The following is a 23435-nucleotide window of genomic DNA, read 5'->3' on the forward strand; positions in this document are numbered from 1 at the left end:
GTGACTGAACCGAGTCGTTAATTGCTGTGAACGTGACCATGATTTCGGGTTTTTAGTTCTTTTGCAAACAGAAATACCTGTAAAATTCTGCAAATCGGTACACTACTCGAATATCGGTAGAACTACAGATTAATCCGTTGCTCTAATCTATTGATGGGTAATCCGGAGTGGGGGCGTGCATCAACTCTCACTCAAGTGCGCAAAATTTGAATCATTACCGGATTCAACACAAGATCACTCCGGATCAGTCTGGATCAGTCCGACTCAGTCCTGATGAGTTCGGATGGGTCTAGATGCGAGTCTGCTCAATCGTGTTCCAGCGTCCATCGGACGTCTACCACACCGAACCGAATACAGTGGAGCGCCGTTTATCCGGGTACCTTTTATCCGGTTGTCCGTTCATCCGTGCTGTTGACCATTGACAAATGGTCAACAATACATAGATGCCCATTCAATACATAGATGACTTTGCGTGCTGAAGAGGATATTTGAAATAACGGTTACCAGAGCATTTTGTCATAACAAAATACGCTATAATTCATGGCACATTTCAAATATTCTGATAGGAAATCATGAAGATTATAAAACTGGCTAGGTTTTACCAAAACATGATATTAATTTCAAAAACAAACCAGGATTTTGTCATTATCCGTGATATTCGACTATCCGTGCGAGATCGAGTCCCAAGGTGGATTAAAAATATCAGGTGGTGGATAAGGGCCTTTGGGGGGTCGCCATAGTTGAGGGACTTTACGTCATTTTAAAACCGTTAACCATTGGTTTCCGCACACAAAGCTTAGCAAATAGAACATATTTCTTTGTTATTATTTGCATTTTTGTGTGTCTATTGATTTTATCGAAAAAATGAGATATTTTTTATTTTTATTTATTCAGGAGTAACGGTCCAAAAAGGCCGTATTGCTTAAGAAAAAATGAGATATACAGGCGGTCCCCGAGATACACGGTTAATGGGGACCGAAAACGGCCGCAAAAAACCGCGTATCTCGAATTTCCGCGTAAGTTGAATCTCGTGATTTCTCGCCAAAATATCACTAATTTTCGTGTAAATTTGCAACTAGGGGGTGGTTTTAGCCACTTAATCAATTATTTGATATGATTCTAAATGAAATGACAGCTTCAAACCTTTTGAAATAGTTTTTAACATCCGATCAAAACAGAAATTATTTGGCATTTTACAATAGATGTGTCAAATCAGTACAATTTGGTCAAAGAACTGTCAAATTTAGAAAACCGCGTATCTCTGAATCCGCGTATAAGAGGTACCGTGTATCTCGGGGACCGCCTGTATTAACAAAAGATTTGATGACTTGTTTATGCACGAAATTTAAAATCATGTGAGTAAGAGTTCTATTCTCACGTACATTGTCCATGCGACTCGTAGATAATGAGGAATTAATGTGAAAATTGAAATAAAATGATTTCTTAGTTTTTATCATCAAAAATGTCGAAAACACAATGAATTATAGAATAAATTCACGGAATAACACAAAATAACACACTTAAATCTATGTTTTAATCTTAAATAAGAACTCGCAAAGTTCAAAATATATTTTTTAAGAATATAAGAATTTAGCACACCTCTAACTGTGGACTTGTAGTGTTTTGCCGTTATGCTGCGTTTGTCACAATAATTTTCTGCTCATACTTACCCCAAAAGTTCGTATTTTGTTTCATTTTGTTTTAGTTAAGATCTTTCGTAAAGGAAATACACAAACAAAAACAGAGGCGCTACCATATGCTGTTTAGCTGCTTTCAGTTACACAATGAACGAATTTATTGAGATTATTAAATGCTATTCAGCAAAGCTGCATCATCGCGCGCTCTTTCTCTTTCTCTCTCTTTCTCGTATAATCAGATTATGTAATATGTTTGTTTGTTTGTTTGCTTGTTTTTTGCTTTGTTTCCATTTTGCTTCACATATGTTTTAGTAGTTTACGCGTAGTGTGATAGGTTTCTGTGTTTTTTCTCTTTTCTTTTGCTATTGTTTTGCTTGCGTTTACTTTTCTCTCGTTTGTCTCTGTGCGCATTTCGCGCTCTTTTTATTCCATTATCCCAACTGTTTTTGTTTTTAGCTACAGGGTTGGGTGAAGAAATGCAATAAAACCCTGCTTTCCCCTCGACAAACGACAAAGTAGTAGTAGTAGTAGTAGTAGGGTGGTAGTGTTAGTAATAGTAGTAGTAGTAGTACTAGTAGTAGTTAGGTTGCTGTTGATGGTATCCCGTTCCGCACTGTCTGTGATGAATGTATTGTTTGTCTGTTTTGGTGTGGTGTTGTGCTTTAACGCGCAGCAACCCTTTTTGCTTCACACGGGGGCTATCCTCTTTTTCACATGCGTTTTTATCTCTTTCTTCAACATGACCCTCCTGTATGTGTGTGTGTGTGTGTGTGAGTTCCTACCACTTAACTTTCTTTTTTAATATCCTTTTTTTGTTTTCTTCATTCCATCAACATTTCTGATTTGTTATTCGTTCTATTTGTTTTCTCTCACCTTACTCGATTGTTTCTTTTTCTGTGTTTGTCGCTCTATCGCTGTTTGAATCGCTGCTCTTAACCACTAAACACCTACTTAAGTTTAGTACTAGGTTTTGTTTTGCTGTTACTTTTTCTCTGTTTTTTCTTCTCATTTTTTTAAATATAGTAGATCACATTCATAGACCACATAATAAAATTATTGTATTAGTTGAATTTCCTAAAACCTCTCACCCTCACCCACTTGCTCGCCCCATCCCAAAACAACGATCAACCCTCCCACCCAACATCATCATCAACTCTCTCCGTGTTCGTGCTACTCCTTTATTACACTTTAACCTCTCCTCTGCTGTCTAAGTCGCCGCTACTACTTTCGCTTCATTTTGCTACTCTCATGCAACGGGCGGTTTGTTTTATCTTTACGCTGTTGCTGTAGCTGTTTAACAACAAAACGCAAAAACAAGGGCCAAATAAACACCAACTAACACAACTTGGAACAACAGTCTAACAATCTATCCAGCTGGTTTGGTAGTAAAAAGGTGTCCAGATAAAAACACAAATCGGTTCTTGCCCGTCCGTCCACGCCCCGTCAGTTGCAGCTGCAGCTGCTGCACGCGGGCGCGATTGGGAGGCCCAACGGGTCGGCCAGCTTAAGCTACAAATATATGTCTATGGGCACACACTCACACACACAAACAGAACGCACACGCGCACACAGTTCGACGATGGTTGCTGTGTTGCTGTGAGCGAAGAGTGTGGTTTTTAAAAATATGTTATCCGCACATGTATATGTATATGTATATATATATGTATATGTATATAATATGTATGTATATTTTTAAGGTAATAATCAAAGGTACACATACTACCCTCGGTTTTATTTTCTTTAAACATCAACGTTTTGCCATTTTCGTTTGCCTTGGTTGCTTTTTCACTATTTTAAATTCAAAACATGTTCAACTTAAAAACCACCGCCAGTTTCTGCGTGCTTTCTCTCTCTCTCTCTCTCTCTCTCTCTCTCTCTCTCTCTCTCTCTCTCTCTCTCTCTCTCTCTCTCTCTCTTTGTTTGTCGTTTTGTCTTTACAACTGTGTTTGTGTGTTTTATTTCTTGTAGAACTTTTTTTAAATTGTTTTTGCATTGATAATGTTTTCTCTCCTCTTACAACATTGATCCAAGTTTAACAACTCAACAACAACACTGCTACTACTATCGCCTGTTTTCCTCTATTTTTATTTTCTTGATTTTTGTTTTTGGACGATGGATGACGTGTGGTTTTAAGACGACGGATCGTTTATTATTAATTAATTATTTATTTGTTTGTTTGTTTCTTGATTTGCTTGTTTTGCCTTGCTTCACATGGGTGTGCAGCGCGAAAGAAAAAAAAAACCTACTAAATCTAGTTAGCGACTCGAATCTAAAAAAACACATTTCCCATTGCTACTGCGATTGCAACTGACCGCGAACACCATCGAGAGAGATAGAGAATTCAACAGAGAGATGAAAGAGAGAGACAGAGAGAGAGAGAGAGAGAGAGAGAGAGAGAGATTATCTTGCTATTTGTTGTATCTGCTTGCTTTGCATGTTTGTTGATTTATTTTTTTTATTTTTTCGTTCTGCGATTTGTTCATTTTTGTACCGTTTGTGTGTGAGTGTTTTGTATGTGTTTGTTGCTTTACTTTTGCCCATTTGCTTTACCCATTTACAGAAATGTATGTTCAGATTCGTTTGTTTGTTTGTTTTTTTTTGTTTAATCTATTATCAGCCAATTTTAAACACACACATCGAGCAAAAAGGCTGCAGCAGTGATGATCACAGAGAAAAGTTGGCGTTTGCACGTGGGAAAGTGTGGCGGCGGGAGCATGCAGTAAAGAGGGTTAGCTCCACGTGATCGCTGCAAACGTAGATAGTAACTGCCCACTCTCAGTCTCTCTCGTCATTGTTTGTTTGTTATTAAGAGAGAGAGATAGCATAAGAGAGAGAGAGAGAGAGAGAGAGAGAGAGAGAGAGAGAGAGAGAGAGAGAGAGAGAGTGGAGGGTCGTGTACACTAAACTAAAGACAGCGTGTTTTATGTATGCCGCCTCTAGGAACTGAATGCTCCGTTAGCCGCGCGCCCGGATGATTGCACTAAATTGCTCGTGTTGCAAAGCGCACACGGAAACAGGATGTATGTGGAGAATACGACAGAGATTAACGTTCGCTCGTTTAGAAATATCCCTATTACATTATGATTCCGAACAGAGCTAGCGCTTGGCTTGATATGAATGGAATGCAGAACAGAACACAGGAAAACGATAAAAATAACAAACAAACAATGACGAGAGAGACTGAGAGTGGGCAGTTACTATCTACGTTTGCATGTGTCCTTAAAGTATTTGTTGTGTTTTTTTATAGTTAATCGTTGGAATTGGAATGTTAGTAGTAGCAGTAGTAGTAGTAGTGGTAGTAGTAGCGTTCCCTTTGATTTTTACTTTCACTTTACATTTCTTTGCGCCATCGCGCACTACAATGGGGGGAGGGGAAATGGAACAAAAAAATGTATATAAAAAAGCTCTATATTCTCTGCCCTACGCTCGTTTTGCGCCTTTTTAAGTCTTTCGTTTTATTTTTAAATATTTTTTTCTTTTCTTTTGCTTTGTTGTATATAATGATTTTTTCTTGGTTTATTTTTTTTTATTTATTTGTTTTCACCTCACACACACACATATACCCAGGAGCTAATCAACCCATACGCACTGTACAAAGTAATTCTTCATAACATTACACATACACGCACACGCACACACATACACATGCACACATGCACACTTTACAATACACGTTCGCCTTCAAGCGTTAAAAGTTGCTGGTACAAATCAAACTCAAATTGCTTTAAATTAATCCGAATGCGATCTCTCGCCCTGTACAGCTGCTTCTCTTAGTACAGTACATCTCGTTAGTATTTTTGTGTGCTTTGTGTGTTGTTTGTGTTGCTTTTGCTAATGCTTTTTTGTCTATTCTAGTGGTTTGTTTTATCCGACATCAAATCAATCCTCAATCAAAACTGATACCATCTACTTTAGTGCGATAATTTTAATTTTGTTTTATCGACAGGTTTTGTTTTTCTCCATCCCTTTTCTTTTGTTGCTGTCGTATTCTATATACTGAGAAGCATGTTATTGCACCCATTTGCACACGCTTCTCTGCGTTAAGCCCTATGGATAATGGTTCGCCGTATGTGCACAGCGTTAACATTCTTCCTCGGTCGCCCGTCAACTGCACAAACATTGGTACGGCAACGATTTTGTACGTGTGTTGCCACCCCGTACAATTAAAATATTTGCAAACAGGCCGGTAACGCGGAGCTACGGTTTTTTTATTCTTCTTTTTTTTTTAAATGTTAAACAATGATGCCTTTTTTGATGTCGATTTTGTCGGTTTACCAAACATTTTCCGGCTACTTTATCTTTTCCTTCCCACGGGATTTTCCCAGGGTTTAGGTTTATCACGCAGGCAAATGTTCTCAAACAACTCTAGACCGACGGTTTAACTTAAGGTCTAAGCCGGGTTAAGCCTTGCACGTTTGTGTGTGTTTGTTTATTCTTCGTACATTACGCTTCTAACAACTACTAGGAGAAGCACACCATACCGTGTTTTGGGGCGTGTGCGCGAGAACTATTGCGATTCATTCATTCATAACAACAAGAAGAAATAAGAAAATAAACTAACGCAAACGTGACCCATAATCTGGCCACACATTATTGGAAGCTTCCCTTTGTTTTCACCCAATGCCAGCTAACCTGCGCTATATTGCACCTCAGCCACTCGGGTAGAGGCTAGCCGATCAGATCGTTGTTCTTGATGGAAAGTATGCGAGTTTGCTTATCAACCGAATAAAAACTAACGCAAAAAAGTACTTAAGATCACAAACTGAATCGGTGTAAAGAAAATCGGTGTAAAAGGTGGATCAAGGTACGGCGGGGAGAGAGATTTCATCGCATTTATCGTCATGTGCATGATATGGATTCGTTCGTTAAGTGGTTTGTTGGAACGCCGCCTCGATCGTTTGTCCCGTTCAGCAAAAATCACACTTTACACGTTAGGGAGAGTTGGTTGTTTGGAGAGATTCAAAATATCGTACATTACACTAGCAGCAAAATCGCTTGTCATTAATAATACGAACAAACGTCTAAAAAAACTATAACAACACGAGAGCAAGGGGCAGGGAATGATTAAAACACCCGTGTGTTCTAATTGGTTAATATCTTGCTTTTGCTCTCTGTACGCCCGAAACAACTCTCGTTCACTGCTGGTGCTGCTGGTTGGTTGTTTGATTGATAAGTGTTGTTTGTTTGCTTTACTTTAACCTAGACTATTTTAAAAAGAGGCTTGTCATTTTATGCAATCGTTGATCGTGTTTTCGCACAGCTATTCGGCACGGTTTTCAGCGTTTGCTCGCTACAATCTTGTTTCAAACAACGCAACAACATTCAACGCTATCAAATTGTGACCCCAAAAGTCACCCCGAAGTTTGCCAGCAACTGGTGAAGTACACATTGTGAAAAGGAAATATTGGCTAAACAACAAAAAGCTGCAAGAAAGAAAACACAACAAATTAAGCTGTAAATTATACGGTAATTGCAACCAGTTAGCGCCTTGGCGCTAGGGGACGGTTTCTAACACAACATTACACACGCTTTTTTTTTTTTGAACCGACAGAGATTCGATCGTCTTCATATCTGGACACGCTAACACATCAACGCTTAACCCATTTTGCACGTTACCGTTAATGGGTCGCACAAACGGCTGTACTTATTATTAGAAGGAATGGATTCGATGTCACAAACAGGGCAAACGGTCTTCCAGCTCGGGTTTATAAAAAGCATGTACGTGTATCTTTTCTCGCCCGTCGTCTATTCGATTAAGCTCATCGCTCGCTTTTGCTCGCTTTTCCGCGCAGATCTGAATCCTAATAAACAGGTGTTAGCAAACGCGTACTGGAACGAATCGCTAAATAAATTGTGAACAAATGCCCCATAAAAAATGCATTACAAGCAAACAAAAAAGAATGTTTAAGTATTGTGGGAATAAGAGAAGTACAACGCGCACAAGCCGCCGTGTGGGTCTAGATTGAATTATGGTTTAAATGTTCACTTTCCAATAAGAATACGATGCCCGCCGGTGTGCATGTTTAAGTATAAGTACCTAAGCAGTGGCTTCAAAATTGTTAATATCATTGCACTTAAGACATTCTAAAACGATCCCTATCGGTTGAACACATCGTACAGAACGAACGCGTTGCCGTATTTGGCAATTTAAACCACCCATTTTCTGCTCCTGCGGTTAACGATTATGAAATCGACATTAATTAGCTATCACTGTGATGTAGTAAAGTTTGAAGAAACAAATAGTTTGTGATAAAACCTAAACAAAATATATCGCGCAAACATACACTGCTAATATTCACCTTCATCACTTGAGCAACTGTTACGTGATGTTCGGTAAAGCTTGCGCGCATTGCGCATTGCCCGTTAGGTTCGTGGTCTACAGTTAACGTCGGTAGGATGTTCTTCGGGCGGGTGAATGTTTTGGTTGTACCAAACCAGCACCAGTGTCCCTTTAATCGGTCGGTGGAATTGGCCGTAGCCGTTATGAGAAATATCTCCGTTGAGCTTTTGCAGTGTTACGATTGTAGACTGTTTCAAACATTGTTATACCTTTTCCCTGGCATATGATTTAAGCTTGCCTACACTGTCTTGTGTCTTAAGTATCATTTTTCAGTTTCCACCGTCCAGTACAATAGTAGCGTAAGAGATATCGTCCGAGAAACATTGGTTATTGGGTTTCAAAATAAAATTAAAGAAAATGGAAACAATTATCATTATAAACAAAGAAGTATAAACTCTTCACTGCTAGAACGAGAATAAACGAGAACTTTAACAACATCGTACAACATACATAAAAAGAGTATCAAGTACAGCTACTACTACAAACAGAAACGGAAACAAACAGATATATCTGCGGACAGAGGCCTGCAATCACACACGGACACACACACACACACATATATACGTTCCCTCCTCTCTTGCCCTTTCCCTATAAACTACTAGGTGCGCTCCTCTCCTACCGTGTGTGTGTTTTTGTCGTGTTTCCATTTAAGCTAAGTAGAGTTTGTGTTTGTTTTTTGACACGACCAACCAACCAACTAGTGTTATTACTTACTGCCCGACGCAGCAGTAGTAGCAGTGTCCGCTTGTCCATCCCCACTCGTCTCGTTGCCGGCACCACCGCCACCACCCGCCGAGGAGGTGCCATCCGCCGCCACATTGCTTATCCGGGAGGAGCTGCGGCCGTACGCGGTGCCGCTGCCGCCACTGCTCAGCGCCATCCGCTGCATCTGCCGGATGACAGTGGCCGCATGGTACGCCTGCTTCCAGCGCGACTTGGCAAAGTTCTTCTTCAGCTGCTCGGACACGGTACCGTGGATGTTCTTGCTGCTGGCCGCGTTGCCCGAGATCCACGGGTGCGCTAGCGCCTGCTTGCACGTGAACCGCCGCTCCACGTTCACGCACATCAGGTTGCGTATGAAGTCTTTAGCCGAGTCGCTTATCTCGTCCCAGTACGGCGAGTCGAACTCGAACTCACCCTTCAGTATCTGCGCGAACAGGTTCGCATCGTTCTCGTCGTAGAACGGCGGGTAGCCGCACAGCAGTATGTACGAGATGACGCCTATGCTCCACACGTCCACCGCCTTGCCGTACGGTTTCTGGGCGAGCACCTCGGGCGCGACGTACCCGGGCGTACCGCACGCCGTCGCCATGAAGCCCGAATCCTCCATCTTGGACAGGCCGAAGTCGCTGATCATGATTTTGCTGTCCTCGGCCGCACTGTAGTAGAGCAGATTCTCCGGCTTCAGGTCCCGGTGCACGACGCCCTGCTCGTGCATGTAGTCGACCGCTTCCAGCACCTGCCGGATCAGGTTCGATGCGTCCCGCTCGGTGTACGAGCCCTTCTCCACGATCCGGTCGAACAGTTCGCCCCCGGTCACCAGCTCCATGATCAAGTACACCTTCGACTTGTCCTCGAACGTTTCCAGCAGCTGCACGATGTTGGGATGGGCGAAGCGCGGCCCTCCGATCGGCGGTGCCGTCGTCTGCACGCCGCTGCCGTCGCTGCGCCGCGCACTGAACCGCTTAAGCACGCGGATTTCGTTCTCGAGCGAGTCCTCCTTGCCCTTCAGCGCCTTCTTGTCGATGATCTTGACCGCGTACTGCTGGGCCGTCTCCCGGTGCTCGCACAGCCGCACCTCGGAGAACGCGCCCGTCCCGAGCAGCTCCTTGATGACGTACTTGTCGTCGATGCTCGGCAGCTTGTCGCACCCATCCTTCACGTCCTTGCGTATCTTTTTGCCCGAATCTTTCTTCCCAAACAGTGGCATGGTGTGGCGCCCTCCCCCTCGGGAGTATGTGAGAGAGAGTGAGAGAGGCAGTTAGAGAGAGATAAGAGAGCGAATCTTCCTTTTGTATTACGCCGCGTCCTTCCGCCTTATTATTGCTCGCAGGAGTCCACACAATACACTCCTTTGAAGCTTGGCACAGCGTTTGTTCCCTCTCCCTGCCCTTCTCGATCTCGTCCTTTTGTGGAATAATAGGCGCCGCTGTCGTCTCCGCCTTTTTTAATTCTTATTCCGCTGCGCCAATCCGTTTCGCGCTGAACTGGGCCGCCGTGCAGTAACGTTGTCCTTCACAGGCGACAGGCGGGTAGGCTGACGTCCTTCCCGAAAACACAAGTCACAATCAGCTTTGTCTCTGTGGCCGCCTCTCCGTTTTACCACTACGGCTACTATTATCGTTCGTACTACCGGGATTCTACAGGAACCAGGAACGCACACGCACACACACTATCAGACACTTCTTCCGTGCTTTTACTCTCTACTCCTCACTACACACTACAGACGGCACGGTGAGAATCGTGGCAAATGCGGCGCCGCGGCACCATCGAGCTATTGTTTTTCTTCTTTTTTGTTCCTTTCCGTTACGGAGGATCCACTGCCGAATGGTCCCCGCTCGGTGCCGAACGGTTTTGCCCCTCGTGTTGCTTTCTTCGCAAATGCGGGGAGATAGTGCCGCTCTTGTGGCGATTGTGGCGATTCGGTTTTAACAACACAAAACAGTAAAACCTGGACAGAAATGATTCCAACGGCCGGCACGCTTATCTCGCCCCTCTTGTACGGAGGGAGCAGCACATGTGTGTGTGGTATGTGTGGCGGGCTACACCGTGGGGCGGCTGCTAGTAGTTTGTGGGGCCTTCATGTGCGTGTTGTTTTTCCCGCCACCCCGCTGCTGTTTCTCTACCCCAATACACTACACCACATACAGAACACAGAGGACATACAAAATGCGCACACATGTACGTAGGGGTACGTAGGTTCTACCAAAAGCACGGGACAGAGTGACGTTGGTCGTTAGACGTGAAGATGGACACACAGAACCGAACACACAGACAAGCACACACACAACACTGTTCGTTCCTTTCTTAGTGCAACAGGCGCAACATTGTCACTGGCCTCGGATTACGTGGTGTGTCGTTTGTTGCTGTTGCTGCTGTTGCTGCTACGTGTATTCGCGCCTGCCCCGATTGCTGCAACGAGAAGGAAAGAAGGAAAACGCATAATGAATAAATTAGTTGTGTATTGGCCCGTAGTATGCAACGTAACTGCCACTGGAAGAAATAAATCCCGTGTCCCTTTCCCCCATAGCTCCATTACTCCATTACTGGACAACAAATAAAATCAACAGGTTGATAGGCATCATTCCCTTCCACGACACCACCCCAATTACTATTTAGCGCGCGTCCTTCATATCTACCCCTTCCTCACTCTCCTCCACCCAGGTTAATCGGTCACGTATTTGGTGGTGCTGTTGCAGTGGTGGCCGACATCGGGCAATAGAACGGGAGAAGCACACAGGTCCTTGTGGCCCCTTTTATGTACCCAATTGCACAAACACACACACCTCACACACTCTCCAATGCGTTGTTGTAGTTGCTTCCGACACTTTGAGGGGTACACTTACCAGAACAACCCGTAAACCTTTCGTTTCGTTTCGTACTTTTACTCTCATATGTACAGGGCAACCAAAAAAAAAAAAAAAAGAGGGAAAAATTGAATACTCTATGGTTACAACGGCCGACACCAAAAACACGTGTTCGAAGCATCTATACCGGACTGCGCGAACGTTTAGCAAACGCGGCGGCGACGACAACATTGACGTTGCGTGTGTATGGGGATGATGGTGTGACCCCTGTCCACCCGGGGTGGCATCGAATTCGCCCGGATGATTACACCGGGGGCCGATGATGTTGTTTGGTTGGCTTGATGCGCACCAATACCATCCCCCATCATCGCCGCCCTAACCCGCTCGATGTTACACACGGAACGTGATCGCTGCCAAGATTACAACCATCTCATAAACAATTTCACCACACACATATGCACACACACACACAATCGCGTCCTTCACACCCTTCACGGAGAGAAGACGGGGCTGTGCGAGCTGGAGAAGGGGTGAATGGGTGTTTTTGGCGTTTTGCTTCTTTTTTTTGGGGGGTGAGGTGATGCGCATTCCTCCTCGTTGGCCCTATTAATCTCTGATCCCACCCCGCCTTTGATGAACCCCGTTTGACTGACGTCATCGTAAAAAAGAACGGGTGGATAGAAACACACACACACACACACACACACACACACACACACACACACACACACACACACACACACACACACACACACACACACACACACACACACACACACATCGCACGCACGCACGGGTCGCAGTGTCCCCATCTTAGCAGCCGATTCGTGGAGCAACCCGTGGAGCCAGCAGCCGCAGCACAGCCTACTCCTGCAATTCTCTGCCAGGAGAAGCGCAGCCAGCGGCCGGGTCGGTCGTCGTCTTGCCCGTCGCTCTGGCAGAGAGTTGTGTGGTGAACGTCCCCCCCCCCTTCCACCCCGTATCGAGCCATATCGAGCACAATGCCAACAAGAAAAGGGGGAGCAGTCGCAGCAGCAGCAGGCTCTAAAACGAATCCAGCGAAACGGACGGTACTATAACTTTCAATTTACCATAAGGTCAAACTCCCCTGGCTTCATGCCCATCAGTACCGTCCGGCCCTGGCCCGCCACCACCATCGACTGCGCGTGTTCCCTTCCTTTGCCAGCGATAGGACACGCGCAAAAAAAACCCACAAACATACACACACACAGACACAGAGACACACAAATTCGCACAGCATGGCATAGCTTCTCTGGCTGGTTTTTTGTGTGCTGCCCTTTTTGCTCCTTCTGCAGACGCTTCCGAGCTTACCACAGTCACTGTTCTGTGTGTGCGTGTGTGTCTGTGTGTGTGCTTCATGAAGATAATCAATAATTTGGTTTAAAAACACCACAATTTCCACACTTTCTTGGACACACACACATACATATACACAGGCACACAGGTGGAGCACACGCATAACATTAAATTTAGACGGGGCTGCAAGACAGGCAAAACGGGGCCGTGACGAACCCTTCACTGCTGGTGCTTTTCCGCATTGACCTCAACCCAAACGGGGCACGGTGACGGTTTTCTTCAGGGGTGTTGTGGGCCGATCTCGGTGGTGGGCGGTTTTCTATCGGCCAATAAAAAACCCATCAACGCGCTATCACCCACCTTCATCGCTCGCAAAACACAGTGTGTGTGAGTGTGTCTGTGTGTTGTTAAAAGCGCACGTTCCTGCCGTATAAGAATTACACGAGAGAGAGACCCCCATTTGACATACCTATCAGCAGGAGGAGACGGTCGAAAGGTGCTGTTGCTGCTGTTGCTGTTGTTGCTACTGGCTACTCTTGGCACGCGTTCGCCTTGCACGGATGTTCCACGTACTCTTGCCGTATGCAGGAACTGCTGCTGCTGCTGCTGCTCGCGGATGAATAGTGTAGCGAAAACAAAAACACATCAAAACACTTTTTCTGTCCACACTCACACACGCACACAAGGGTACACGCGAGAACACCTTCTAGGTTCAATGTTTTATTCTGCGCCAGCAGACGAAAAACGCAGTCGACAGCACACGCGGTTGTAATAAGTGACCGCTGGACCAACACCAACTGTGTGCGGGGGCTATTAGGCTGTTATTTCACCTCCCCGCGTGCAAATGATGCGTTTTTTGCGTGCGGAGGAGTTTCTCTTGTTGCTGGTGTGTGTGTAGTTTTTTTTCCTTGCTGCTGGTTGATTTTGCATGAACGACGACTGGTGTTGGGCAAGGTTGCTAGACCAAATGTCAGTTTGCTTCGAAGTCGCACGGTGACAGCACACCGAGATAACTAAATAGATCCTGTGCAATCGGTGTCGGTGCAACGCGAAAAAGACATCAAATGATTTCAAAAAATTGTTCTGGTGAGAAAACACGCAAAACAAAATGGATGTCGGAAGATACACAAAGGCAGTTGTCAAACTATTTCAAGGAAAAATATTTGACTGACTGCAAGATCTTACCTTTTGTATGAACCTCAGTCAGAAATGACAACCGAACTGTGAGACGACTGTGGACATTGAACAGCATAAACAACATTCAATGGAAACAAGAGAAGAGATTGCTGCGCATTATCCATTGCACATCAAGTTTTTCGCTGAAATTTCAAAACACAACTACTTCTCTTCAGCAGGAGCAACCATGTGTAACAACACAGCGTGTTTTGCCGTACTAAATCAACAAATCACCACCAAAACAACAAAACAATACCATTCAATTCAAAAGCGTGTACTGCGAAGGGCTATAAATAGAACAACATCGCCCTTCAATTGAATCGTTAGAAGGAGGAACACTTCATCCAAAAGGAACTTTTTCACAGCGTACTGGGATGACCACAAGGACGATGGATACATTCCATGTCGCCAAACGCATCCCCGATGAGGCTGAGAAAAGCAAAAAGGTGAAGATGCCAACGACACATGGTTTTCCCAAGTGGTCACCCACCTAAGTACTAGCCATGCCCGATGTTGCTTAACTTCGGTGATCGGACGAGAACCGGTGTTTTCAACATGGTATGGTCGTTGACAACCATACCCGCCGCTAACACGCAACATAAACCAACGTCACACCGCCGTCTAACGTTCAAATCTAATGTGGAATTCATCTTTTCTGCAGTCTCCACAGGTCACAGGGCTCAAGCTTCAGTGCTTTTCACACAAATAAATCCACCTTCAAGAGCGATGTTTGTATAAAAAGTATGTTCGACCACAGTTCCCCCATTCCAACATATGCTACGAAGGGCTATAAATAGAACAACATCGCCCTTCCAGGGAAGCGTTAGAAGGAGGAACAATTCATCCAAAACGAACATTTTCACAGCGTACTGGGATGACCACAAGGACGATGGATACATTCCATTCGACCAAACACATCCCCGATGAGGCTGAGAAAAGCAAAAAGGTGAAGATGCCAACGACACATGGTTTTCCCAAGTGGTCACCCACCTAAGTACTAGCCATGCCCGATGTTGCTTAACTTCGGTGATCGGACGAGAACCGGTGTTTTCAACATGGTATGGTCGTTGACAACCATACCCGCCGCTAACACGCAACATAAACCAACGTCACACCGCCGTCTAACGTTCAAATCTAATGTGGAATTCATCTTTTCTGCAGCCTCCACAAGTCACAGGGCACAAGTTACAATGCTTTTCACACAAATAAATGCACCTTCAAGAGTGATGTTTGTATAAAAAGTATGTTCGACCACAGTTCCCCCACTCCAACATATGCTAAGAAGAAACATATAAATAGAACAACATCGCCCTTCCAGGGAAGCGTTAGAATGAGGAACAATTCATCCAAAAGGAACTTTTTCATAGCGTACTGGGATGACCACAAGGACGATGGATACATTCCATGTCGCCAAACGCATCCCCGATGAGGCTGAGAAAAGCAAAAAGGTGAAGATGCCAACGACACATGGTTTTCCCAAGTGGTCACCCACCTAAGTACTAGCCATGCCCGATGTTGCTTAACTTCGGTGATCGGACGAGAACCGGTGTTTTCAACATGGTATGGTCGTTGACAACCATACCCGCCGCTAACACGCAACATAAACCAACGTCACACCGCCGTCTAACGTTCAAATATAATGTGGAATTCATCTTTTCTGCAGTCTCCACAGGTCACAGGGCTCAAGCTTCAGTGCTTTTCACACAAATAAATCCACCTTCAAGAGCGATGTTTGTATAAAAAGTATGTTCGACCACAGTTCCCCCACTCCAACATATGCTACGAAGGGCTATAAATAGAACAACATTGCCCTTCCAGGGAAGCGTTAGAAGGAGGAACAATTCATCCAAAACGAACTTTTTCACAGCGTACTGGGATGACCACAAGGACGATGGATACATTCCATGTCGCCAAACGCATCCCCGATGAGGCTGAGAAAAGCAAAAAGGTGAAGATGCCAACGACACATGGTTTTCCCAAGTGGTCACCCACCTAAGTACTAGCCATGCCCGATGTTGCTTAACTTCGGTGATCGGACGAGAACCGGTGTTTTCAACATGGTATGGTCGTTGACAACCATACCCGCCGCTAACACGCAACATAAACCAACGTCACACCGCCGTCTAACGTTCAAATCTAATGTGGAATTCATCTTTTCTGCAGTCTCCACAGGTCACAGGGCTCAAGCTTCAGTGCTTTTCACACAAATAAATCCACCTTCAAGAGCGATGTTTGTATAAAAAGTATGTTCGACCATAGTTCCCCCACTCCAACATATGCTACGAAGGGCTATAAATAGAACAACATCGCCCTTCCAGGGAAGCGTTAGAAGGAGGAACAATTCATCCAAAAGGAACTTTTTCACAGCGTACTGGGATGACCACAAGGACGATGGATACATTCCATGTCGCCAAACGCATCCCCGATGAGGCTGAGAAAAGCAAAAAGGTGAAGATGCCAACGACACATGGTTTTCCCAAGTGGTCACCCACCTAAGTACTAGCCATGCCCGATGTTGCTTAACTTCGGTGATCGGACGAGAACCGGTGTTTTCAACATGGTATGGTCGTTGACAACCATACCCGCCGCTAACACGCAACATAAACCAACGTCACACCGCCGTCTAACGTTCAAATCTAATGTGGAATTCATCTTTTCTGCAGTCTCCACAGGTCACAGGGCTCAAGCTACAGTGCTTTTCACACAAATAAATGCACCTTCAAGAGTGATGTTTGTATAAAAAGTATGTTCGACCACAGTTCCCCCACTGCAACATATGCTACGAAGGGCTATAAATAGAACAACATCGCCCTTCCAGGGAAGCGTTAGAAGGAGGAACAATTCATCCAAAAGGAACTTTTTCACAGCGTACTGGGATGACCACAAGGACGATGGATACATTCCATGTCGCCAAACGCATCCCCGATGAGGCTGAGAAAAGCAAAAAGGTGAAGATGCCAACGACACATGGTTTTCCCAAGTGGTCACCCACCTAAGTACTAGCCATGCCCGATGTTGCTTAACTTCGGTGATCGGACGAGAACCGGTGTTTTCAACATGGTATGGTCGTTGACAACCATACCCGCCGCTAACACGCAACATAAACCAACGTCACACCGCCGTCTAACGTTCAAATCTAATGTGGAATTCATCTTTTCTGCAGTCTCCACAGGTCACAGGGCTCAAGCTTCAGTGCTTTTCACACAAATAAATCCACCTTCAAGAGCGATGTTTGTATAAAAAGTATGTTCGACCACAGTTCCCCCACTCCAACATATGCTACGAAGGGCTATAAATAGAACAACATCGCCCTTCCAGGGAAGCGTTAGAAGGAGGAACAATTCATCCAAAAGGAACTTTTTCACAGCGTACTGGGATGACCACAAGGACGATGGATACATTCCATGTCGCCAAACGCATCCCCGATGAGGCTGAGAAAAGCAAAAAGGTGAAGATGCCAACGACACATGGTTTTCCCAAGTGGTCACCCACCTAAGTACTAGCCATGCCCGATGTTGCTTAACTTCGGTGATCGGACGAGAACCGGTGTTTTCAACATGGTATGGTCGTTGACAACCATACCCGCCGCTAACACGCAACATAAACCAACGTCACACCGCCGTCTAACGTTCAAATCTAATGTGGAATTCATCTTTTCTGCAGCCTCCACAAGTCACAGGGCTCAAGCTACAATGCTTTTCACACAAATAAATGCACCTTCAAGAGCGATGTTTGTATAAAAAGTATGTTCGACCACAGTTCCCCAACTCCAACATATGCTACGAAGGGCTATAAATAGAACCACATCGCCCTTCCAGGGAAGCGTTAGAAGGAGGAACAATTCATCCAAAAGGAACTTTTTCACAGCGTACTGGGATGACCACAAGGACGATGGATACATTCCATGCGACCAAACACATCCCCGATGAGGCTGAGAAAAGCAAAAAGGTGAAGATGCCAACGACACATGGTTTTCCCAAGTGGTCACCCACCTAAGTACTAGCCATGCCCGATGTTGCTTAACTTCGGTGATCGGACGAGAACCGGTGTTTTCAACATGGTATGGTCGTTGACAACCATACCCGCCGCTAACACGCAACATAAACCAACGTCACACCGCCGTCTAACGTTCAAATCTAATGTGGAATTCATCTTTTCTGCAGCCTCCACAGGTCACAGGGCTCAAGCTACAGTGCTTTTCACACAAATAAATCCACCTTCAAGAGCGATGTTTGTATAAAAAGTATGTTCGACCACAGTTCCCCCACTCCAACATATGCTACGAAGGGCTATAAATAGAACAACATCGCCCTTCCAGGGAAGCGTTAGAAGGAGGAACAATTCATCCAAAAGGAACTTTTTCACAGCGTACTGGGATGACCACAAGGACGATGGATACATTCCATGTCGCCAAACGCATCCCCGATGAGGCTGAGAAAAGCAAAAAGGTGAAGATGCCAACGACACATGGTTTTCCCAAGTGGTCACCCACCTAAGTACTAGCCATGCCCGATGTTGCTTAACTTCGGTGATCGGACGAGAACCGGTGTTTTCAACATGGTATGGTCGTTGACAACCATACCCGCCGCTAACACGCAACATAAACCAACGTCACACCGCCGTCTAACGTTCAAATCTAATGTGGAATTCATCTTTTCTGCAGCCTCCACAGGTCACAGGGCTCAAGCTACAGTGCTTTTCACACAAATAAATCCACCTTCAAGAGTGGTTGTTTGTATAAAAAGTATGTTCGACCACAGTTCCCCCACTCCAACATATGCTACGAAGGGCTATAAATAGAACAACATCGCCCTTCCAGGGAAGCGTTAGAAGGAGGAACAATTCATCCAAAAGGAACTTTTTCACAGCGTACTGGGATGACCACAAGGACGATGGATACATTCCATGCGACCAAACACATCCCCGATGAGGCTGAGAAAAGCAAAAAGGTGAAGATGCCAACGACACATGGTTTTCCCAAGTGGTCACCCACCTAAGTACTAGCCATGCCCGATGTTGCTTAACTTCGGTGATCGGACGAGAACCGGTGTTTTCAACATGGTATGGTCGTTGACAACCATACCCGCCGCTAACACGCAACATAAACCAACGTCACACCGCCGTCTAACGTTCAAATCTAATGTGGAATTCATCTTTTCTGCAGCCTCCACAGGTCACAGGGCTCAAGCTACAGTGCTTTTCACACAAATAAATGCACCTTCAAGAGTGATGTTTGTATAAAAAGTATGTTCGACCACAGTTCCCCCACTCCAACATATGCTACGAAGGGCTATAAATAGAACAACATCGCCCTTCCAGGGAAGCGTTAGAAGGAGGAACAATTCATCCAAAAGGAACTTTTTCACAGCGTACTGGGATGACCACAAGGACGATGGATACATTCCATGCGCCAAACACATCCCCGATGAGGCTGAGAAAAGCAAAAAGGTGAAGATGCCAACGACACATGGTTTTCCCAAGTGGTCACCCACCTAAGTACTAGCCATGCCCGATGTTGCTTAACTTCGGTGATCGGACGAGAACCGGTGTTTTCAACATGGTATGGTCGTTGACAACCATACCCGCCGCTAACACGCAACATAAACCAACGTCACACCGCCGTCTAACGTTCAAATCTAATGTGGAATTCATCTTTTCTGCAGCCTCCACAAGTCACAGGGCTCAAGCTACAGTGCTTTTCACACAAATAAATGCACCTTCAAGAGTGATGTTTGTATAAAAAGTATGTTCGACCACAGTTCCCCCACTCCAACATATGCTACGAAGGGCTATAAATAGAACAACATCGCCCTTCCAGGGAAGCGTTAGAAGGAGGAACAATTCATCCAAAAGGAACTTTTTCACAGCGTACTGGGATGACCACAAGGACGATGGATACATTCCATGTCGCCAAACGCATCCCCGATGAGGCTGAGAAAAGCAAAAAGGTGAAGATGCCAACGACACATGGTTTTCCCAAGTGGTCACCCACCTAAGTACTAGCCATGCCCGATGTTGCTTAACTTCGGTGATCGGACGAGAACCGGTGTTTTCAACATGGTATGGTCGTTGACAACCATACCCGCCGCTAACACGCAACATAAACCAACGTCACACCGCCGTCTAACGTTCAAATCTAATGTGGAATTCATCTTTTCTGCAGCCTCCACAAGTCACAGGGCTCAAGCTACAGTGCTTTTCACACAAATAAATGCACCTTCAAGAGTGATGTTTGTATAAAAAGTATGTTCGACCACAGTTCCCCCACTCCAACATATGCTACGAAGGGCTATAAATAGAACAACATCGCCCTTCCAGGGAAGCGTTAGAAGGAGGAACAATTCATCCAAAAGGAACTTTTTCACAGCGTACTGGGATGACCACAAGGACGATGGATACATTCCATGCGCCAAACACATCCCCGATGAGGCTGAGAAAAGCAAAAAGGTGAAGATGCCAACGACACATGGTTTTCCCAAGTGGTCACCCACCTAAGTACTAGCCATGCCCGATGTTGCTTAACTTCGGTGATCGGACGAGAACCGGTGTTTTCAACATGGTATGGTCGTTGACAACCATACCCGCCGCTAACACGCAACATAAACCAACGTCACACCGCCGTCTAACGTTCAAATCTAATGTGGAATTCATCTTTTCTGCAGCCTCCACAAGTCACAGGGCTCAAGCTACAGTGCTTTTCACACAAATAAATGCACCTTCAAGAGTGATGTTTGTATAAAAAGTATGTTCGACCACAGTTCCCCCACTCCAACATATGCTACGAAGGGCTATAAATAGAACAACATCGCCCTTCCAGGGAAGCGTTAGAAGGAGGAACAATTCATCCAAAAGGAACTTTTTCACAGCGTACTGGGATGACCACAAGGACGATGGATACATTCCATGTCGCCAAACGCATCCCCGATGAGGCTGAGAAAAGCAAAAAGGTGAAGATGCCAACGACACATGGTTTTCCCAAGTGGTCACCCACCTAAGTACTAGCCATGCCCGATGTTGCTTAACTTCGGTGATCGGACGAGAACCGGTGTTTTCAACATGGTATGGTCGTTGACAACCATACCCGCCGCTAACACGCAACATAAACCAACGTCACACCGCCGTCTAACGTTCAAATCTAATGTGGAATTCATCTTTTCTGCAGCCTCCACAAGTCACAGGGCTCAAGCTACAGTGCTTTTCACACAAATAAATGCACCTTCAAGAGTGATGTTTGTATAAAAAGTATGTTCGACCACAGTTCCCCCACTCCAACATATGCTACGAAGGGCTATAAATAGAACAACATCGCCCTTCCAGGGAAGCGTTAGAAGGAGGAACAATTCATCCAAAAGGAACTTTTTCACAGCGTACTGGGATGACCACAAGGACGATGGATACATTCCATGTCGCCAAACGCATCCCCGATGAGGCTGAGAAAAGCAAAAAGGTGAAGATGCCAACGACACATGGTTTTCCCAAGTGGTCACCCACCTAAGTACTAGCCATGCCCGATGTTGCTTAACTTCGGTGATCGGACGAGAACCGGTGTTTTCAACATGGTATGGTCGTTGACAACCATACCCGCCGCTAACACGCAACATAAACCAACGTCACACCGCCGTCTAACGTTCAAATCTAATGTGGAATTCATCTTTTCTGCAGCCTCCACAAGTCACAGGGCTCAAGCTACAGTGCTTTTCACACAAATAAATGCACCTTCAAGAGTGATGTTTGTATAAAAAGTATGTTCGACCACAGTTCCCCCACTCCAACATATGCTACGAAGGGCTATAAATAGAACAACATCGCCCTTCCAGGGAAGCGTTAGAAGGAGGAACAATTCATCCAAAAGGAACTTTTTCACAGCGTACTGGGATGACCACAAGGACGATGGATACATTCCATGTCGCCAAACGCATCCCCGATGAGGCTGAGAAAAGCAAAAAGGTGAAGATGCCAACGACACATGGTTTTCCCAAGTGGTCACCCACCTAAGTACTAGCCATGCCCGATGTTGCTTAACTTCGGTGATCGGACGAGAACCGGTGTTTTCAACATGGTATGGTCGTTGACAACCATACCCGCCGCTAACACGCAACATAAACCAACGTCACACCGCCGTCTAACGTTCAAATCTAATGTGGAATTCATCTTTTCTGCAGCCTCCACAAGTCACAGGGCTCAAGCTACAGTGCTTTTCACACAAATAAATGCACCTTCAAGAGTGATGTTTGTATAAAAAGTATGTTCGACCACAGTTCCCCCACTCCAACATATGCTACGAAGGGCTATAAATAGAACAACATCGCCCTTCCAGGGAAGCGTTAGAAGGAGGAACAATTCATCCAAAAGGAACTTTTTCACAGCGTACTGGGATGACCACAAGGACGATGGATACATTCCATGTCGCCAAACGCATCCCCGATGAGGCTGAGAAAAGCAAAAAGGTGAAGATGCCAACGACACATGGTTTTCCCAAGTGGTCACCCACCTAAGTACTAGCCATGCCCGATGTTGCTTAACTTCGGTGATCGGACGAGAACCGGTGTTTTCAACATGGTATGGTCGTTGACAACCATACCCGCCGCTAACACGCAACATAAACCAACGTCACACCGCCGTCTAACGTTCAAATCTAATGTGGAATTCATCTTTTCTGCAGCCTCCACAAGTCACAGGGCACAAGCTACAGTGCTTTTCACACAAATAAATGCACCTTCAAGAGTGATGTTTGTATAAAAAGTATGTTCGACCACAGTTCCCCCACTCCAACATATGCTACGAAGGGCTATAAATAGAACAACATCGCCCTTCCAGGGAAGCGTTAGAAGGAGGAACAATTCATCCAAAAGGAACTTTTTCACAGCGTACTGGGATGACCACAAGGACGATGGATACATTCCATGCGCCAAACGCATCCCCGATGAGGCTGAGAAAAGCAAAAAGGTGAAGATGCCAACGACACATGGTTTTCCCAAGTGGTCACCCACCTAAGTACTAGCCATGCCCGATGTTGCTTAACTTCGGTGATCGGACGAGAACCGGTGTTTTCAACATGGTATGGTCGTTGACAACCATACCCGCCGCTAACACGCAACATAAACCAACGTCACACCGCCGTCTAACGTTCAAATCTAATGTGGAATTCATCTTTTCTGCAGCCTCCACAAGTCACAGGGCTCAAGCTACAGTGCTTTTCACACAAATAAATGCACCTTCAAGAGTGATGTTTGTATAAAAAGTATGTTCGACCACAGTTCCCCCACTCCAACATATGCTACGAAGGGCTATAAATAGAACAACATCGCCCTTCCAGGGAAGCGTTAGAAGGAGGAACAATTCATCCAAAAGGAACTTTTTCACAGCGTACTGGGATGACCACAAGGACGATGGATACATTCCATGTCGCCAAACGCATCCCCGATGAGGCTGAGAAAA

General features: G+C 45.2%; 1 protein-coding gene and 18 non-coding genes across 21 annotated transcripts; all 19 read right to left on the bottom strand.

Moving 5' to 3' along the window:
* Positions 1 to 3705: 3705 nt before the first annotated feature.
* On the bottom strand, positions 3706 to 13756 carry LOC121591598 (calcium/calmodulin-dependent protein kinase type 1). 3 transcript variants are annotated; one of them, XM_041912305.1, is made up of 2 exons: positions 13291 to 13756; positions 3706 to 11109 (listed from the first exon to the last, which is right to left on the bottom strand). In XM_041912305.1, exon 2 carries the CDS (start codon positions 9905 to 9907, stop codon positions 8684 to 8686), a length of 1224 nt encoding a protein of 407 aa, XP_041768239.1. In that variant the 5' UTR covers positions 9908 to 11109; positions 13291 to 13756; the 3' UTR covers positions 3706 to 8683. The 3 variants fall into 3 exon arrangements, with proteins under 3 accessions (XP_041768239.1, XP_041768242.1, XP_041768240.1); XM_041912308.1 differs by lacking the exon at positions 13291 to 13756 and adding an exon at positions 13182 to 13204; XM_041912306.1 differs by lacking the exon at positions 13291 to 13756 and adding an exon at positions 11544 to 12121.
* Positions 13757 to 14450: 694 nt separating this feature from the next.
* On the bottom strand, positions 14451 to 14569 carry LOC121594945. The gene has a single exon (XR_006005054.1). It is a non-coding gene; the product is annotated as a 5S ribosomal RNA (ribosomal RNA).
* A 381-nt stretch (positions 14570 to 14950) lies between these two features.
* LOC121594989 lies at positions 14951 to 15069 on the bottom strand. The gene has a single exon (XR_006005092.1). It is a non-coding gene; the product is annotated as a 5S ribosomal RNA (ribosomal RNA).
* A 383-nt stretch (positions 15070 to 15452) lies between these two features.
* Positions 15453 to 15571, bottom strand: LOC121595000. Its single transcript, XR_006005103.1, has one exon. It is a non-coding gene; the product is annotated as a 5S ribosomal RNA (ribosomal RNA).
* A 381-nt stretch (positions 15572 to 15952) lies between these two features.
* LOC121595012 lies at positions 15953 to 16071 on the bottom strand. The gene has a single exon (XR_006005114.1). It is a non-coding gene; the product is annotated as a 5S ribosomal RNA (ribosomal RNA).
* A 381-nt stretch (positions 16072 to 16452) lies between these two features.
* LOC121595024 lies at positions 16453 to 16571 on the bottom strand. Its single transcript, XR_006005125.1, has one exon. It is a non-coding gene; the product is annotated as a 5S ribosomal RNA (ribosomal RNA).
* Positions 16572 to 16952: 381 nt separating this feature from the next.
* Positions 16953 to 17071, bottom strand: LOC121594951. The gene has a single exon (XR_006005060.1). It is a non-coding gene; the product is annotated as a 5S ribosomal RNA (ribosomal RNA).
* A 381-nt stretch (positions 17072 to 17452) lies between these two features.
* LOC121594963 lies at positions 17453 to 17571 on the bottom strand. The gene has a single exon (XR_006005071.1). It is a non-coding gene; the product is annotated as a 5S ribosomal RNA (ribosomal RNA).
* Positions 17572 to 17952: 381 nt separating this feature from the next.
* On the bottom strand, positions 17953 to 18071 carry LOC121594974. Its single transcript, XR_006005082.1, has one exon. It is a non-coding gene; the product is annotated as a 5S ribosomal RNA (ribosomal RNA).
* Positions 18072 to 18452: 381 nt separating this feature from the next.
* On the bottom strand, positions 18453 to 18571 carry LOC121594982. The gene has a single exon (XR_006005085.1). It is a non-coding gene; the product is annotated as a 5S ribosomal RNA (ribosomal RNA).
* A 382-nt stretch (positions 18572 to 18953) lies between these two features.
* LOC121594983 lies at positions 18954 to 19072 on the bottom strand. The gene has a single exon (XR_006005086.1). It is a non-coding gene; the product is annotated as a 5S ribosomal RNA (ribosomal RNA).
* Positions 19073 to 19452: 380 nt separating this feature from the next.
* Positions 19453 to 19571, bottom strand: LOC121594984. The gene has a single exon (XR_006005087.1). It is a non-coding gene; the product is annotated as a 5S ribosomal RNA (ribosomal RNA).
* A 381-nt stretch (positions 19572 to 19952) lies between these two features.
* On the bottom strand, positions 19953 to 20071 carry LOC121594985. Its single transcript, XR_006005088.1, has one exon. It is a non-coding gene; the product is annotated as a 5S ribosomal RNA (ribosomal RNA).
* A 380-nt stretch (positions 20072 to 20451) lies between these two features.
* Positions 20452 to 20570, bottom strand: LOC121594986. The gene has a single exon (XR_006005089.1). It is a non-coding gene; the product is annotated as a 5S ribosomal RNA (ribosomal RNA).
* Positions 20571 to 20951: 381 nt separating this feature from the next.
* LOC121594987 lies at positions 20952 to 21070 on the bottom strand. The gene has a single exon (XR_006005090.1). It is a non-coding gene; the product is annotated as a 5S ribosomal RNA (ribosomal RNA).
* A 381-nt stretch (positions 21071 to 21451) lies between these two features.
* LOC121594988 lies at positions 21452 to 21570 on the bottom strand. The gene has a single exon (XR_006005091.1). It is a non-coding gene; the product is annotated as a 5S ribosomal RNA (ribosomal RNA).
* A 381-nt stretch (positions 21571 to 21951) lies between these two features.
* Positions 21952 to 22070, bottom strand: LOC121594990. The gene has a single exon (XR_006005093.1). It is a non-coding gene; the product is annotated as a 5S ribosomal RNA (ribosomal RNA).
* Positions 22071 to 22451: 381 nt separating this feature from the next.
* LOC121594991 lies at positions 22452 to 22570 on the bottom strand. The gene has a single exon (XR_006005094.1). It is a non-coding gene; the product is annotated as a 5S ribosomal RNA (ribosomal RNA).
* Positions 22571 to 22950: 380 nt separating this feature from the next.
* On the bottom strand, positions 22951 to 23069 carry LOC121594992. Its single transcript, XR_006005095.1, has one exon. It is a non-coding gene; the product is annotated as a 5S ribosomal RNA (ribosomal RNA).
* Positions 23070 to 23435: the final 366 nt, after the last annotated feature.

The sequence above is a fragment of the Anopheles merus genome, chromosome 2L, assembly GCF_017562075.2.
Source record: "Anopheles merus strain MAF chromosome 2L, AmerM5.1, whole genome shotgun sequence".
Taxonomy (NCBI): Eukaryota; Metazoa; Arthropoda; class Insecta; order Diptera; family Culicidae; genus Anopheles; species Anopheles merus.

Bases quoted from the DNA above. Each gene is read 5' to 3' on its own strand.
- LOC121591598 (XM_041912305.1), bottom strand. From the start codon at position 9,907: ATGCCACTGTTTGGGAAGAAAGATTCGGGCAAAAAGATACGCAAGGAC.